The following is an 18,359-nucleotide window of genomic DNA, read 5'->3' as shown; positions in this document are numbered from 1 at the left end:
AAAAAAAAAAACCCAAACAAACAAAAAACAGCCAGTGCAGATATTCAGAGGACAATGGAAAAAGATGTGAAAGTGACTCATACCTTTGACTGCATATAAATGCCGATGCATGTCTTTGACAGTCGCTTAGCCAATTACCGTGGAGCGTGTCCACTGTGTCATCGTCATGTTTCGAAAAGCTAAAATGACGGCAACAAAAACTTTCAGCTTGAGGCTCCGCCTTTTGTTTGTTTTTTTGTTTGTTTTTTTACACATTGTATTGTACATAAACATTCACCTTCAACCTTTTAAGGATTCTCGGAGCAGCCGGTCCCATAATAAATAAGCCACACAGGCACTGTGATAAAAGGGAGAATCCAAAATTATTTAATTTTAAGCCATAAAAAAATCTTACCAACAAAGACCTGGGTAATTAAGTCCAAACTTTCAAAACACACAAATATTTTAAAAGCATATTTAAACAAAGATTTTGGAACATGCATGCATCAAGTTACCAACATCCTTAAAGAGTAAGTAAAACCTACAAAAGTGGAACTTTTTCTGTCTACAAACCATCTCTGTTCTTTGGTATAATCTATATAAAACAATGACAGGATAAACTAGCAATATAAAGAAATTTCCCTCATCTATGTAACTAATGGAATAAAACACAGAACAATTTATTTTACATTATGAAAGCGAATTGCCGATACCTCAAACAAACGCGTACATACTTAATGTTCGGATTTCTTATTTTAAATAAACACCCCACACATCCCTGTGCTGTGCCCTCCAGGGGTACAAAGAGAGTTTCATCTGAAGGACCAGCTGTCCTTGTGTCTGTGCAGCTCTGGGTCCAGCTCAGCAGCTTCCCACCCGCCCAACCCCACCGGGTCAAAGACCCGAACACAGAAGCACTTCCTATTGCTTTCTTAAAATTCCAACATGCGCGACATACTTAGACCTGTACAAACAATGTACAAAAGAACAACTCCCGCTTACACCACAATTATGAAAAGAGAAAATTGGCACTTTGAATGTTCGTCCTGATGTAAACCACATGATATTTTCTGATTGTCGTTGCTGCATTTGTGCACAGAGGGTCATTTCGCCCTCTGGCATGCTCAGAGGTAGAAAGGCTGCAGATTGCCAAGAAGTGAATAAAAATGGCTGACAGGTCCCCAATGCATGCCACTGCATAAAAGCCCAACTAACATGGAATTTGAGTGATGGTGATGTTATCTGCAACCAGAGTCTGTGCAGTACCCATCAGGGGTGGAGACATGGTATTGAGGTCTAAGCACAGTGCTCTTAAACATCAAGCAACCAGAAGAAAGAAGATGCTTTCCAGGCAGTCCAGAATTCACAGCAGCCTACAGACCCAAAAATGTTACATATGAGGGGTAAACATGTTTCCACCATGTTTTTCATAAAACAGTTTGAAACCTTAGATATCGTTCCATTTTCTGTTTTGTATATATGGGTTTAATTATTAGTAAAATCCCTTTCTCCCCCATTAGGAAGGTCTCGGCACTTTGAGACACTTTTTGGCGTTCATCATTTTGATTTAAGGCAAGTCAGCAGTGGAGAAGAAGTTATTTAGCAACACTTTCTTTTAGGAGAGTCCTCAGTCAACCAATCAGCATGCATTAGCAGAGTCCTAGCATTTTATGGGTAAAAACAACAGCGTTGTAAAAAACAAACAAACAAAAAACTAGAGGACATAACTGGCAGTTTACTTCAATCAGGCATATTATTAATGCTGCATTTGTGAAAACTAAAATAAAGCATGTTCTTCTTTGTATAGAAGCAGGTGAAAATAATTATTTTACCTATTTAGCTCCCCTGGGTTTGCAGGAAGTGAAGCTGTTCCCTCTAGATCTGCTCTGACGTAGCCCAGCAACCACCACCTCCATTGTGCAACTTTACTGCAGCAGAATCTGAACTGCCCGTCTTCTACACTGGTTGGGTCGTTTGCTTACCATTCGAATCACCCATTTAACACAAACTTAACTTCCTGAAAAAAATTCCAAAGTCCCTCAAGATGTGTTAGAAGATTCGTGCAGAAAGTTCCTGTGTATACTTCCTGAACAGTGGCCAACAGGTGGCTCAGAAACTAATTAAAAAATCAAAACAAACTGAGCAAATGGAAAAATGAACACTCAAACATCACCGTGATACAATACGCTTCAAAGAAACTATTTTGGTAGTCTTGGATGAAGTGCTGTGTGATAATGTTTAGCCAGCAGTGCTGAGAAAAAGGCATGCACTCAATACCACATGTTCATCCCCTGGTTGTTACTTTGGTTGCACATTACATCAACCATCAGATTTTCCATCTTTACATACAGACTCGGGCTGAAGATGCACAACAGACACCAGTTTTCCTCTTAGATCTCCAGTTGCTGAAGGTGGTTTCCAGTTCATGCAGTCTGTGTTTGTCTCCTGTCCCTTTTGGGGGGTTTTTGTTGGCTTCAGCAGGACCACGAGGTACAGTTTAGTCTGGAGTTCAAATCCAAAGCCGCCTCTGCTGCTTAGTCTCCTGAGTCCTTGCTGTCAGAGTGAGGTGTGTACTTCAAGCGAAATGTCCCTGAGAAACACAGCAGAGTTGTTAAAGTGATGCCTTGGAGATGTCCCAATCTATGGCATCCCAAAGGGTTCAAAATTATATAATGGACACATGACATTATGAAGGAAGTGGGTAAAATATGTAAATGAAGTCACAAATATGTTTTTAGACTTAAAATTTTAAGTAATGAATGAGAAATTTATTCAAAACAGATTTTAATTTTTAGTAACATCAAAATCTGTTTTGAAATATTAAATTATACTGAAATAAAGAACTCCATCTCACTAAACAGGTCAAGTTTTACTTTTGTATATTACACATCATCATTTCAGTTAATCCAATTACACATTCAAATTAAAGTTCGTAATACCTATAATTCATTTTACAAATTCACCATTTTAATTCCTGCATAATTGTTATACTTTTGTGCATTTGGGCACAGTTTGCAAACTAAATCGTGTGAAGAAAACGACTGAAAACTGAAGTAAAATTTGTTAGAAACAAACATTTTATATTTAAATACAAAATGAAGTAGAAATATCAGTTATTATATTCTCAAATGTACTGTCCTTAAAGCCAATTGCATTTATAAATGTATATCACACCTTAAATATGGTATTTTTCACACTCCGTACTCACTGACTCACCTTGCTGTGTCGCATCCATGGGTGGCTGTTTGCAGTCCTCGGCTCTGTGTCCGTGGGCACCGCAGTTATAACATGACAGGTTCCCTGCTGTCCTTTTTTGCCCACTGTTTCCCATGATGCCATGGGGCTGGTAAAAGCCGAACCCCTGCTGCTGGTCATGTGACAGCGGGCTGTGGCGGTAGAGGGGCGGCGGTACCATCATTGGGTAGGAGAATGGTGCAGCGCCTGTGCCGGCGTTGCTGGACGATGCTATCAGGGGGCTGAGATGGAGCAGAGGACCCAGGGTGAAGAGTGAGGGCCCGGCTGAGAACGGCTGCAGGTAGCTGGCTGCGGCGTATCCAGGGAACGCCCCGTAGGCGCCGCAGTTCCCTCGACAACCGCAAGAACTGCAAACACATACGGAAGGACTGTGACCAGAACTTTGATCCAATGAAGAAGCAGAGGAGGGCGAAGGAGAGGGGCTGGAGGTATGCTGGGGTGGGTAGTAAGTGTTGCCCGGGACTGCAGCCACAGGAACTGTGCTTGCTGTTGCCATGGGAACATAGCTACCTCCACCACTGGAGCTGCCAGTCTGAGAGGCGGATTTTGAGGAGGTGCAGGAGGAGGAAGCGGAGAAAGACGCGAAGGAGGATGAGGATACAGGGGGGTAAGAGTAAAATCCAGATGGAGAAGGGGAGGAAGAGGATGAGAGGTGGAAGTGGACAGGGGGGTGGGAAACGTGGTGGTGGCTGTTGGAGGTGGAGGTCAGAGCGCAGCTGGTTTCTACCATCAGACTAACACCACCTCCCGCAAGACCACGACAAACCACAGAGTCCTGGAGTCCAGACGAGCCATCCATGTTGACCCTGGAGAACAGGTTTTCCCGTCTTACCCCCACCCCAGCCCCCACCCCGAGCCCTGAACTGAAGCTTGCACCGGCCACAGGAAGGCTCGAGCCCAACGGCTTAGTCCGGTCCTCTGTGGCCAGCGGAGGGGGCCTTGGCTTGCGAGGGGAGGTGAGGATGCGTGCTGGGTTTGAGACCGGGGAGAGCAGCGTCTGTGGGTAACCGCCCTGTGGGTGATAAGCAGATTGCGGGAGGCCGAAGGGGAGGTGGGAGGAGCATGTGGGAGGAAGAGGAGGAGCTGGATCGGTTTGGACGGGCAGAACCTGGGCTGTGGGGCGACTGGAGCCTGTCGAGTTCAGAATGAACATGCAGGGCCGATCCTTCTCTGGACCACTTCCTGCTGTATCTGGAGCCAACACACCTGAAAGAGATTTGTGTTTATATAACATTTGCATATATATTTGGATATAAACGGTATGGAAAAAGCAAAAGTCTCTAGTTTTGCGTCATTGATCTTATCGTTTTAACAAACTTCTATTTCTAATTTTGTTGACCTGTTTCTCCTTAACGTCAATCTAGACTTTAAGAATTGTTCTTCGTAAATCGTGCTGACGCGGTTTGAATTAATTCTGCAGTCGTGAGATAAAAACGTACGTCTGTGAATGTCTCTGGTCCTGTCAAAGGTGGAGTCGCAACTGTGTGGGGTGCGAGGGGAGCAGGAAGAGCTGGAGTAGCCCGAGGACGAGCTGCTGTCTGTGGAGACAGGGTGGTGGTGCGGCACGGCGTCCACCTCCACTCGCAGTTCTCCTGCAAAACATTTGAATACAGTTCAGTTCTGAACTGTTGTAATCCTTCCTGGGTCCAGTGAAGTGAGTCTGCTTCATTATCTATATCTAGTACATGTCTAATGGAACCTCATAGTTCTGGAGCACGTTTATGAAACCGATTTGAATTTGAAACCAAATTTTCTTGGAGAGAAGAGCAGGTCGGCAGCTCGTGATGACCATATTATTACACTCCCTCACTATGACATCATAAAGACGCAAAAGGGAAACATTTAAAGCAATCTGAAGCCTGAGAGTGATTTGGCCATACTTGGAAACAACCCTGCTCTCTTACCTGCACTGGAGGTGGAGTGAGCTGAGGGTCCCATGTGACTGGAAGGCGTCACCCTGGCAATGCCACTGCACGGCCGCTTCTCCATCTTCATCTCCCTGCTGGGAACACGCAAGCATTCGAGTCAGAAACACAGTCTTTATCAAGTGTAGCGAATACTTAAGATAAGTATGTACTATACTGTGTTTATTAAAGGTCAATGAAACAGACACATACGGTGGCTAACTAGACACCCAGGCGGTAACAGTCTAACAAGACTCAGTTGAGGAAACCAGCAGCCATGAGCAGAGAGGTCAAGACCTAAAGCCGACTGACTCATTGGCTTTGTGCCATCATAAGTGGACTAAGTGAAGTATTTTCTGAGATCCTTAAACAAAGGAAACATGCAGCTTCCCATGTGTACTTCTTTTAGATAGCTCTTTTTGACCAGAAATTCTTTCCATCATGTTCCCACACCAAAAATGTAATATTCTCTCTGTGAGCATTAGGGACATCCTAGCAACTTGAGCCACTTGTGTGCATCTTGAATCAGTATTTCAGCCATGAACAGTAGAGAGCAGCAACTTCCTGATAGCCCAGCTAGCTGCTTCTTACACACAAGTTTCAGCTGTCGTTTAACTAAGCTTCACTGAAAGAAAATATAAAGGACTCCAGCTTAAATTCTGTTATCTGTGCTCTATTCGACAAAACAAAAATAAAAGCTGAATATTTTTGTCTAGAAGCAGGTGCACTTATTTTAATCATAGATCTTCATTCACTCCTATTTATTAAGGACTATCTCACAAGCGCCCCCTGCTGTGCCCAGCTGAACTGCAGGCAATTTCTGTGCTACAAAAACAACTAGTGTCTTTTACTGACCACATGGGGGAGACATTACCCACTTAACGTGCTCCTCGGGTCTCAGCTGCACCTCTACAAACACAACTATCTCTTTGGAAAATCACCACAGGAACTTTTCCATTTTCTGAGTCTTGTTCAAGCACGTACACACGCAAATACACAAATCGCCTGCCTAATGGGAACCTGTTGATTCTGGGAATGGAAACACAGCTGAGAGAAAACAAGTTCACGCTCAGGTGTGCGTGTGCATCCGGGGTGCGCAAGTTCAGATGCTTGTGTACTTAAATCAGAGCCTGTGTTTTTGTGCTTCTGCACGTAAAACACATCTTATCTCTCCGGCCCATCCTCAGCTGGTTAACCATTGATGCTGTATGGACCATTGGTGCAGGATGTTTACCGGGGAGAGCAGCAGCGGGTCAGTCTGTTTGCCAGTTGTTAAACAGGGTAAGGCATCAGTCAAGTCAAAGAGGTGATTTTGGAAAACAACTGAACTGCAGAATCAAAACTATCAGTGCCACAAGCACACAAACCAACTTCGGTCTGTATACTAATATTGGAGATGGTAGAGAGACAAGTTTGTGACAAATCTGAGTGACTTCTCAAATATTTTCTTTCTTTCTTTTTTTTTTAAAGACAAAAAAACTGAATTTTTGTTATCTGCCCTTACTCTGCAGACTTTTGGAGTTCTAGTTGGGTCTTCAGTTTCTTCTTTGCTCCTTGGGTGAGGTCGTACTTGTTCAGGTCCTCCTCTGTCAGAGCTAAAAACTGCAATTTATACAGAGGAACAAATTCAGAAGCTTTCAAAGAATCAAAACGTTGATCAAGAAATATGCAAATACATTATACATGCACAGGAGTACGACGTTTTATACACACAACGTGATGTAATCTAAAGATGTACCCACCTCCTCCATGGTGAGCTGTTTGAAGACGGGGTAATACTTATGGAGGCGGAGCCTGCGGAGCCAGTCCAGGATGCCGTTCTGCTCTGGCGTATTAGGCTGAGACTGGGAGAGCGATTGATTATGGGACTGGGAGCGGGACTGTGAATGTGAATGGGACGATGGTTGGGAATGGGACAGGTGCAGAGTCTGAGGCTGCGTACTGGGCTGGCTGCTGGTTTGTGCATGAAGGTGGTGCTGGGAGGGCTGTGGGTATAAATGAAGCTGACCATGCTGAGGATGCGGTTGGGAGGAGCTGTCGCCCCCGCTTCCTGCAGAGCCACGTGCTGGCAGGGCTGGCACGGGGGGAGGGAGAGAGGAGAGCTGTGGGGAGTGCTGGGGAGGAGGAATGGAAGGTAGGAGAGCCGGAGTCGGAAGAGGAGGGGAGGAAAGGGAGGACAAGTGAGGAGTGGAGCGAGTCAAGATGGAGTTGTGGGTGCTGATGACGGGCTGGACGCTGGCCACTCTGTACACCACCCTGAGAGACAGCAAGAGCCAATGAGCGACGTTGGTACAAGTGCACTTCTAAGACTGTACATGTAGATGTGTTTTAATGCAACGAGGTCAAAGAGGGGCAAAACTCGTACCTGTTACCTCCTTTGTACTGCATCATACAGCCAAGATCTGTGCAACAGATTCACAATACACACCATCATCACCATCAGGCGATAGTCACACAACATGAGGCTAACAGTCCACAAAAATCTGAAATGTCAGTCAACTGGGCGAACATTTAAGTAGTAAATATATAAGATTTATTTTATTTATCTCAAAATAGTTATATTCACTTGTTACAGCAGAAAAAAATATTAAGCATAAGATACAACAAATATCTTAAATAAGAGCTAGCGGATATGCAGGTCAATAAAATAAAATAAAATTAGAGAACGATGAGAACAATCAGTATTATATGCACAAACAGCCATAATGATAAAGCTGAGTTAAAATGACTCACTGAATTTAGTAAAAAAAATGGCAAATCTCACAATGATGAAGTATGTTTAAAGGAGTAAAAGTAAGACTTATAAACCTAAGAACATTATTTAAAAGCATGGTGGTGGTAGCATCATGCTATGAGGCTGTTTTGCCAGTGATACTGGGACAAAGTGGATGGAATAATGGAGCGCCTCCTCCAAATTCTCAACAGCAAAACAACTGCAATTTGGACACAAGTGGGTGTTCGAATAGGACACTAATCCCAAACACTCACCGAGACTGGTTTTGGAATGGATCAAGCAGGTGAACATCAAACCTCTCAAACCAATTCTACCAAGAAAATATTCAAATGTCCAGCCAGAATAATACCAGAAGCTTGCTGATGACTACCAAAGGTCAAGGTGCAACTTGACAAAGGATATTTAAGCAAATACAAGTGTATGTATATATTTGAGCCTGTGTATTAGAGAAAAATCCAGAATAAATTCAAACAGTTTTTTTAAAGATGTATGCTGTACAATCATCCCACCATAGCAGAACAGTTCAAAGGAATCATTAAAAGCCCCAACATTACCGTAACATTCATGCCCATGACGAGTGTAGGTACATTTCTGATTGCACCTGAATGGACTAAATATATATATGTAGGCAAAATGTTAGAAATGCTGTGAAAACATGTCCTTATAGCTAATTCCAACTGTTGCAGTCTGTGCAGAATTCACTGATGGGTGTGTTTGTGGAGCAAAACCGGACACATTCATTTTAGCCTTGCTTCTCCTGTGAGTCTGATACCCACTCACAGAGGAATAAACACATGCACAAAGTACAACCACACATAGAAACACACTGCACTGGTGGCTATAAATACCCTCTGGGATGAAGTCACACTAATAGATCGAGCACTCACACACACAGCAACATGAGGTCACCACACTCTAGGCTTCCCAACACAAACATGCCATGCTGAATTCCCACACCGGACTAAAATAGACTGCGTCCGCGCCCTCCAACACCTCAGAGGCACACACTGAAAATCCTGCCTGCAGTCTCACCTCCTCACTACAACCAACCAGGGCTCAGACTTGCAGCCTTGTCCTTTCCATTACCTCTCATTCCTTTCTCATCCCCAAAAACCGAACACAGGCATAATATCTTTTATCTTGCTGTTCTTGCCTTTGATCTTTCATCATCGTCTATGAATAAGAATGTCTCCTCCTTTATATCTCTGTTGCTTGCTATAATTTTTTTGCAATGAAATAATGACTTACTGGAGCTGGAGGTGAACGGGCAGGATGGAGCTATAGGAGAGGTTGGTAGTGAGGATGCAAGTGGGGAGGAGAGGGGTGAGGAGGGACAGTTGGGTGAGAGAGGCCTGGTGGAGGTAAAGAACAGCTGGACACTTTGGTGCTGGAGGACATGGCAGGGCAGGGCTGTTAGACACCTGAGTGGGACAACAGAAAGAAAAGGAAATGAAGTGGGAAGTAGATTAAAAGCTAAAGGAATAGATGCTCTGCTGTCAGATTTAAACAAACGCATATATCTAACTGCAATAGGAAGAAACTTTAACATAAAATCTATATTTGTACAGACAGACCTAACATTTCTAATCTAAACATATCTCTGGTCTGTTTATAAGAAAAAGCCACAGGGTGCCTTTAAAGCAGTTTTGCCAGGAAAGAGTGAGACGAAGAACAAGCAGAGGACAAAACTTTATAACTTGATGGGCCTTTCAAGCGCAGGTGCAACAATAGACTGAGTTTTAAAAAGGCACTGAGCCATGTCAGGAGATTGTTTATGTTTTTGTAGACAATAAAAAGCCAGAATGCAAAACATTTGGATCTGTACGAGGATTTCAAGTTGATATGTTTAGACGTTCACTTATCATCTATTAACAATATGTTAACATCCTGAAGTGCTGCCAGTATTTTATGTGAATTGGGAAAACTAGAGTTTACATAGCAATGCTTCACACAAGACTTGTTTAGGCTAGCATAGTGATGGATTATACTGTAAGAGTACTTCTAATACATTAAGGTTAATTTAACACGAGTAGCTTTGCTAACCAAAGTAAGATACTGTGCAAAAGTCTTGAGCTAACCCTCATTTCTTTATATCTTGCTTCCAAGGAGCCAAGCTTTCTTGTAATTGTATTTTAAGCAGTCTTGGGCAATAGCTCTCCAGGCTTCTGAAGGTCTTTTAAACAGCTGGATTACACTAAAGTGTGAAATTTCTCACTGTAACTTCTGAAGCTGATATGAATTATCACACTTTTTCTCACAGACTGTAAGCTGAGGCTACGTCTACACTAATCCTGATAAATTTGAAAACGGCGTTCTTGTCTAAAAACGCTCCGCATCCACACTATCGTGGGGCTCAAGAGTTGGGAGTTCGCCTTGTAATCGGAAGGTTGCCGGTTTGAGCCCCGGCTCGGACAGTCTCGGTCGTTGTGTCCTTGGGCAAGACACTTCACCCGTTGCCTACTGGTGGTGGTCAGAGGGCCCGGTGGCGCCAGTGTCCGGCAGCCTCGCCTCTGTCAGTGCGCCCCAGGGTGGCTGTGGCTACAATGTAGCTTGCCATCACCAGTGTGTGAATGTGTGCGTGAATGGGTGGATGACTGGATATGTAAAGCGCTTTGGGGTCCTTAGGGACTAGTAAAGAGCTATATAAATACAGGCCATTTACTATCGTTTTCGAACAGTTGTTCATCCACACTGACACGACTGAAAACGCTTACGTTCCTGTATTATGCATGCGTGAAACGTAAGACGATTCGACCTGTGTCATTTCTCTCTGCCGCAAAATGTCGAGGAAAAGCACAGAGTTCTTTAAATGGACTGACAATGAGGTGGAGTTGTTGCTGCGAGTAACTTTGCAAGTACAAAGTTGCAAAAGCGAGTGAGAATTAAAGAATTTGAAGAAAAGCTATCTGGAGCATGTACAGACTGATATTAATCTTTAATAGGGCTGTCAAAACTGAGAGCAAACAAAACAACTGTTGTATAATGCCCTCCGCTATCTTTGTTTGATTGGTCACATGACTGCATCATATGACTAAAATGCATCACTGTTTCCGAAAGCCTCCGTTTACACAGTCTACACTGTGACGCGAAAATGGTGTTCAAACGAAAATGTGTTAGTGTGGACACGGCCTGAAACAAACAAAACACCACCTCAAAAGGATGGGGGTTCTGGGACTAACCTGGGATCCAGTTCCATGGACTGAGGCGGGAACTTCTCCACTCCATCAGGAAATGCTCGTGACAGCTAAGTGAGAAACATTTTTTTTTTTTATAAAAACAAAGTAAATAGAGCTCTTTGTGTCATTACACTGCTATGCTGATGATACCAAGCAATGCCTGACTGTTCAATCGCAGCTGATGATTTCTTAATTTATAGGCACAGTTGGAAAAGGTCAGGCTCATAAGGTTTAATGTGCACCTCAAAAACACAAAAACATCACAAAAAGATTTGTAATGATAAAATACGATATTTATCATGTTTTATGAGAAAACATAAAACATTTTTTACCATAAAATCTAGAATTACACCAATCGTGTAATGATTGATTTGATTTGATTTCAAACAAAGCAGCTCTATCTCCTACTCACTTTGAGACACATATTAGTTTTACTGTGCAATAAAAAGTGCCTGAATGTAACTCGGGCTCATTTTCATTCGTGTGTTGAAATGTTGGTCCTGACCTGAGTCAGCAGCTCTGCTACCTCCTGCTGAGTTCTTACAACAGATACTACCAACCCATTGGTCCAGCTAACCTGGAGGAGGAGAGGAAAGGAATGGGAAGAAGGCAGTGAAGGAGTAGGGAAATGAGGGGGAAAAATATTTAAAGAAAGTCTAAAAAAGTTAGGAGTCAAACAATACATGCCGGCATGTACTCATATTTATAAGGTACCCACCTCAAAACTATACTCGCTGGAATCTTCAGGCTTGTGAGGAACTCCTTTCAGCACCACCCTTTCAATCACCGCTGAAAGAAGCACAGATCGTTCCGCAGATGATTAACCACATGTCACATATCTGAGACAGCTGCTTCAACACATCACTCACTCGGGGTTGATACTGTAGGTTTCAATGGCCTAGAGGAATTTAAACAGAGCTTACTCTCGCAACATGATGAATCAGAAAAGGACAGAATGACAAGCTAGAGGTGAAGCAGTTTCGAGTACTATGGTGTCACTGGGCCTGTTAACTACATTGTCTCAGCAGAAAAGTCAAAGGTCAAGGGTTGGGGTGAATGTTGTAGCGAGAAGTTTAGCATAAGATTGCTGAGAAATCTCTGTGACTACTTTCTTTTTTTAGCTCTCTTTGTATGAAGTTGTAAAAGAGATTATCCCCCTGCAACAATGAAACGTTTAAATGCTTAAAAACAAAGTAAAACGCTGTACAACATTATATAAGTGTTATCATCTCTTTATAGGAAGGTTTGTAGCTACTTTAGATTTTAGTCCAGTTTATGAAAGTTTAAAAAAGTGAAACTAATAGTCAGAAAGTTAGTGGTGAAATGAGAAAGACTATCTCACAAGAATTTAATCAACAGTTATTGTCAGCGAGGCTTATTTAAATCAAAAACAGCAAACATTTCTTCTCTTTCTAAATGTGAAGAGTTTCTTTCTTTTTTCTTTTAATTCGTATAATTAGAAAATGAATATATTTGCAGCGTTATGTGAAGAATAACTGAATCTACCAGAGTCCAAGCATCAAATCAAATATGTAATGCTGGCACTGTGGAATATCAGAGGCTATAAAGCCTCTGATATTCCACAGTGCCAGCATCTGTGTTACATATTTGTGCAGCATTTTCTATATAAATAGAAAATGCTTTCATTACACTAGCACCCAAAAACTATTTCCTATTAAAAGACAGAAAGGAGAATAAGACAACAGGCCTGAATTTTCTGACGGTGAGTCCTACGAACTGTTTACTGGTTTTCGGTTTTGGTCCGATTTGTTCTGAGATTTTAGAATCTGGGGCTCTGATTTAACATCCAGTGAATACTCTAAGACCTTGTTCATGCCTCAATCAGGGGATTAAATCCAAACTCCATTTTTCACTCCACATAAGCTAAACAAACTCCCAGTTAGAGGTGGACAATAAAGACTTTTAAAGTAAAACCACAAGTATGATGCTGGTTTTACTATAAACAAGATAAATGCTTACAAAAATACTGCAATTAAACAGTAAGTAAATCTTTTTGCCTCACATCAGCATTGAAAACATCCATCCATCCTCTTCCCCTTATCAGGGTTGAGCCTATCCCAGCAGTCATAAGTACACCTTGAACAGGCTGCCAGTCTATCGCAAGGCTAACACATAGAGACAGACGACCATTCACACCTATGGGCAATTTAGAATCACCGGTTAATCTAAACCCACTAACTGCATGTCTTTTGACTGTGGGAGGAAGCCGGAGTACTCAGAGAGAACCCGTGGGGAGAACATGCAAACTCCTTACAGAAAGGCCAGTTGGTGGATTCAAGCTCAGGACCTTCTTGCTGTGAGGCAACAATGCTAACCACATGCTGTCTGCATTAAAAAACACTGACACAAAAAACAGTAAAGCTGGCCTCAGTGATAATACTAATCATAGAGAGTATAAAAGATGGACGTCACTTCAGGTTTTGAAACGTAAACGTCTTTTTAAGGGTCACTAGAGTCTCAATCATTCACTCGTTTTGGGTCATACTGCATTGAGCTTAATTTTGATTAAGGCTGATTTAGGCTGATTCCTGCTTTTCTTTATCAGAAAATTGGGGTCATTCCTGAGCCCAATCAAATAATAAATATAACTCTACTCATTTTATCCATAAATTAGATATAAACTATGAATACTGTCTTATAATATAGTTCAATTTATGAAGCGCCAAATCATAATAAGGTCTCAAGGTCCTTTATATTGTAATGTAAAGACCTTACAATAATACAGAGAAAACCCCAACAATCATACGACCCCCTTTGAGCAATCACTTGGCGACAGTGGGAAGGAAAAACTCCCCGTTTATAAGAGCTTCCCCCGCAAATGCTTTAATAATGAACTACTTGACAAATAAATAACAGATAACAGATTAATATAAGCAGCTGACTCTCCGGTGAGTTTTTCATCGTGCAGAGGAACTGTAACTCCATGCTGTTGGACTGCAGGTGGCGACAGTAGTCCTTGTTGTGCTTTGCAGGCTTGGTGAGCTCATGCAGCACCATACGAACCAGTTCTCCACCTGATTATACTCTGTTGTGGATACATCCAGCTGGAGATAAAACAGCCAAGCAGTTATTCCTGTTATACTTCTTTGAAGACCACTTGAAGCCCATCACCTGGGGACTTGCTTCATTGTAATGTAAAGTCTCTGCAGACGAGTCTGTTTGGTCCTGAAAAACACTGGCAGACATGTGGACATCTGCACACACACTTGAACTCTCCATCTGATGATGATATTTACATCTCTGGAGAGGAAGCTGTATAATATCGAGGACTATATCCAGTAGGAGAACACAACACTGAAATGGCCTCAGGGTAGCTGATTAGCTAGGTGTCATTTTCTCATGTGAAATTAAAATGTTAAATTACTGGCGAGCTCCTAGTAAACACACATTAGACACACATATTTTAGCAGATACACCCATGCTATCAATTTGAAACTCTCACGCTGCGTTGTTCACGATTTATTGCATTCACAAACTTGGGTGTCCACGCTGACCTCCCGACTAGGAGGGTGACAACAATACCCCACCAACCTTTTACAGCTGAGGGGTAAAGAAAAAAAGAATCTCTCTCCAAGCAAATTCAAATTGTGGCAAACTCTGTGATAATGCTTTGAATATTTGCATATGTGCACACATGTTGGGTTTTTTTGGTCTTCTTTTTGTTGTGGATACATGCCTCAGGCACAGTGGCAGGTTAGAGCTGCTCCACCGCTGTTTTTGGGTTGAAATTGGGTTGAAAAAGTTGAAAAAGACATTGAGGTGCATGTGTGTGTGTGTGTGTGTGTGTGTGTGTGTGTGTGTGTGTGTGTGTGTGTGTCTCTACATGCCAGGCCTTCAGGTATTGATTTAGGACAATTTGAAACTGCACCTACGTGCGGAGACAAGCAGTGAGGAAGGAGGAGACATGAGCAATATACAGAGAGATAAAGGAGTCGCGCATCTCTCATCACTCTGTCGGGAGTGAGTTGGCAAGCAGCTGTGGAAGGCCTGCCATTCAAACTAATCTGGGCTGCCACACACACACACACACACACACACACACACACGAACCATGAAACCCAGCAGTGTCAACGTCCCGATGAAGAGTCTCATTTATCCACTGAGGAGACATGGCACAGATAAATATCCTTCATGTGGCCTCTCGGTCTTTATTACTTTACAGTTGCAAAAAATTTTTTTGTGCGAGCCAGAAAACATGCTGCAAACCAACACGTGGCCTACTCCGTCTGGCTAGAAGTGGAAAAAATGCAGAGGGAAAATAACAGGGAAGGTTTCACTGTGTGTGTGGAAATATGCACAGTTCTCTGCAAGTATACTGAACACACACAGTATGTGTATGCTAGGTGTGTGTGCGTGCACGTTTTCTGCTGGTGACAGCTATGTGGTGTGACCATGATGTAGAGAGATAGTTGAGTATTGTGTTACGGACAGAGGCGAGCACCCGCCCTGTAGAGATTCATCCCACCTTAAACCGTACCGTACACCCCAACACACCAGCTGCTCACTGGGTGACAATGTGGCTTTAAAACTGTACGACAGCTCTTTGCTCCCCCAGCTTCCTGTGAAACACTTTCCTGATTATTTTATGGTCTCAGTCGGTATTTTAAGGTCTTATTCAAGACAACATGACATAAACATTTTAAATTCAAGTCCCCACTAGAGGGAGAAAGCACCATAAAGGAGGGCATGCCCAACGTGACTGACAAGCTGCTAACCTGTGAGCGTGCACAGTCTCTTACACCTAATCATATCTGCTCCGCATCTTTATAAACATATTTGTGGAAGAGGATGCGCAAGAAGGATATATTGCTGGGTTTTACCACAATATAAATGTTTTTTTCTACCCGTTTGGCGATAGTACCGCCCACCCGAGCCTGAAACCAGGTGCATCTCCACTGCAGCCTACACACACCTGAGCCTTAGGGCAGCATTCTTTCAGTGCAGTCAAAGTGTTTAGATGTGCCAGCATGTCACGTCTTGTTTGGCTGGGTTTAACTGGGTGTATAGCGTGACACCCAGTTAAACCCAGGGGGCAATATATTCATACATATTCTTAAATCCATGCAGTGGGTCAGAAATTGGGCAATTTAGAAATGTAAAACACAACTTTTTATTAATGCCGGCTCACCTTTTCCAGAATTCCCCTGCTGGCTCTTAGTTGCCGCATCCTGACTTTGCCCAGCAGGTGGAGAAGAAGGCAGATGAGGGGGCGGCAGAGGAGGTGGTGGAGGAGGGGGAGGAGGAGGTGGTGGTGGAGGACGGAGTTCTTGGTGGGGAGAAGTCAGGTCCTGGCTGACTGTTTGGTCTCCTTGTCCCAAAGCAGCTCCTAATACTGTGCCGGTCTCTCTGGTCTGGCTCTGGAGGGGCAGAGGTGAGAGGTCACGACCACAGAGCGAAGATCAGAGAGAAGCAGTTACAGTTCGGGTAAATATTTACTCCTCAGCTTTAGCCATGGTTGGTAACCACACTGAAGCATGACAATAATTTACTACCAAAGAAAGTACATGACTCACTGTCACATGACTGCCATGACCCACACATTTTCGGTCTTATTTAATGAAGCTCGTAGCTTTTTTTCTTTATATATTTTCTTTCAGACGATACACAGCGAAATAAAACAGAGTTCAACTGACAAATTAGAAGTTTGAAAAAGCAAACAGTGAATCAGCTTCCTCACAACGCCCCCTCCCTTGAACTGTCGCCTTCACGGGCTCACAAAACACACGACGTTCGACGAGCATCGAGATGGATGCAACGCTTAAAACTCTGTGCTGTCGCCGCGCAAACAAACTCTGAGCGATGCTCTCTCTCCAGCGGCTGGCACGATGCTAAAACCAAGTGAGGAGAAAGATCTGGCAGCGCCAAGCAAACCAATATTTAACGAGGCCCGTCGAATGAGAGGGAGTTCTTATTTATAGCAATGCCCTCGAGGGGCAGTAGTAGGGAGGAAGAGCTGACATCCAAACATCTACTTAAACTGGAGCTGCTGGCTGAGCTGCTGCTACGACTGCTATGACGAGAGACGCCCAAACAAAGCTTGCTAAGCTACTCCGCAACATGCAAACTATTGCATGTTGGTCACATATGGATTATTAAGTTATTATGAAAACAGTTTTTCTGGTAAAAGTCATTTCAGTTATGTTTAGTTACCTTTATGTCCTGAATGCCTCAGAACAAAGTCCACAATGCAAGCCAAGACTGTCAACTAAGTTAAGACTCGTTAAAGCCACTTTAATCAACAACGATAAATACTTCAGATGAACAACAGATGAAGTGATTGTGTCTGACATCAAAGGGCTTATCTTAAGTGGGAAAGCATAAGAGACTTAATACCCAACTCTAAAGTATTTTGAAGTAGTTTACAGGGATGGCAGGAAGCCATTTTCAGCTAAGAATCTGCAAACAAATAGCAGGGAGGACAAAGAAGTTAAAGAGTGTAACGTTCACCTCAGGAGCTGCTTCAGATATATTAAGACTGTATATAAATAATGGCCGATGCCACTGTGTACTACAAGCCTTGAGTTTAGTCTGTGCCCATCAACATATTTGCTTTTCAAGTCTAAGGTGACAATATCTGTAAGAGACCATAGAGTTGGAGGGTTATTGGCTAACGGTAGCATTGGCAACCAAGGGGGCGGGGATGCTATTTTAGGCTACCAAAAAAGAAAAAACAGGCTTAAAACACAATGTAGTTACAGAATAAATATTAGACATGCCTTCATCACATGGCCTTTGATGCTCATGCTAATGTCATCTGCTGGACGTGAAAACGGGCGAATTTGTGCTAACAAGCTAGTCGTAAAAATGTTATAAGGTGATAACAAATTAATGATGGGTTTACAGCTTAGCTTTGGAGGTTGCCTACAGGTTTATGGAAAAAGAGAGGAAAAACATTTCTATGATTACAACAGATCCTCACCAAGTCTGCTGTTTATAAGGTGACGTTAACGCATGCTTTGGTGAAAGCAGAACTTTAACATGCACCATTCCTGCGCTACAAACTGTCAGCCTCGAACACAAACAACACAGTTTGTGAATCCCAGCAGAACCCTCGCGGTTATGAAATATTACCCCAGCCCAAAACCAGCTTTGCAGTCTGTCAGGATAATGCACTGTTTACGTGTTTAGCTGGAGAACTACGTTATTCTTTTGTGTACACAAAGCAGGGAACTCACAGCTGCTGAAGATAACTGAGTCACAGAAGTTCAATCACCAGACTTGAGGCTGTTGTTAAGTCGTTCTTCCCAGTAAAATAAGTTATTGTGTAGTAACAAACCAGTTAACACCCTC

General features: G+C 42.9%; 1 protein-coding gene across 2 annotated transcripts in view; it reads right to left on the bottom strand.

The window, feature by feature from the left end:
• Window positions 1-304: 304 nt before the first annotated feature.
• The window catches only part of zcchc14 (zinc finger, CCHC domain containing 14), a 28,017-nt gene continuing 9,962 nt past the window's right edge, over window positions 305-18,359 (bottom strand). Inside the window, exons 3-14 of one of the 2 annotated variants that reach the window (XM_085414672.1) lie at window positions 16,198-16,426; window positions 11,767-11,837; window positions 11,554-11,625; window positions 11,052-11,116; window positions 9,121-9,293; window positions 7,504-7,540; window positions 6,881-7,394; window positions 6,643-6,740; window positions 5,139-5,236; window positions 4,674-4,826; window positions 3,196-4,440; window positions 305-2,569 (exon numbers count right to left, since the gene is read on the bottom strand). In XM_085414672.1, coding sequence (XP_085270798.1) covers window positions 2,514-2,569; window positions 3,196-4,440; window positions 4,674-4,826; window positions 5,139-5,236; window positions 6,643-6,740; window positions 6,881-7,394; window positions 7,504-7,540; window positions 9,121-9,293; window positions 11,052-11,116; window positions 11,554-11,625; window positions 11,767-11,837; window positions 16,198-16,426 — 2,811 coding nt within the window. In that variant the 3' untranslated portion in view covers window positions 305-2,513. The remainder of the gene's footprint in view (window positions 2,570-3,195; window positions 4,441-4,673; window positions 4,827-5,138; window positions 5,237-6,642; window positions 6,741-6,880; window positions 7,395-7,503; window positions 7,541-9,120; window positions 9,294-11,051; window positions 11,117-11,553; window positions 11,626-11,766; window positions 11,838-16,197; window positions 16,427-18,359) is intronic. The other variant, XM_085414673.1, reaches the window with a different exon arrangement.

Source organism: Rhamphochromis longiceps, linkage group LG7 (genome assembly GCF_057381845.1).
Source record: "Rhamphochromis longiceps isolate RC_006_pf linkage group LG7, R_longiceps_female_GT1.1, whole genome shotgun sequence".
Lineage (NCBI taxonomy): Eukaryota > Metazoa > Chordata > Actinopteri > Cichliformes > Cichlidae > Rhamphochromis > Rhamphochromis longiceps.
Note: the sequence above shows the minus strand (reverse complement) of the source record. Positions and strands in the feature narration are given on the sequence as shown.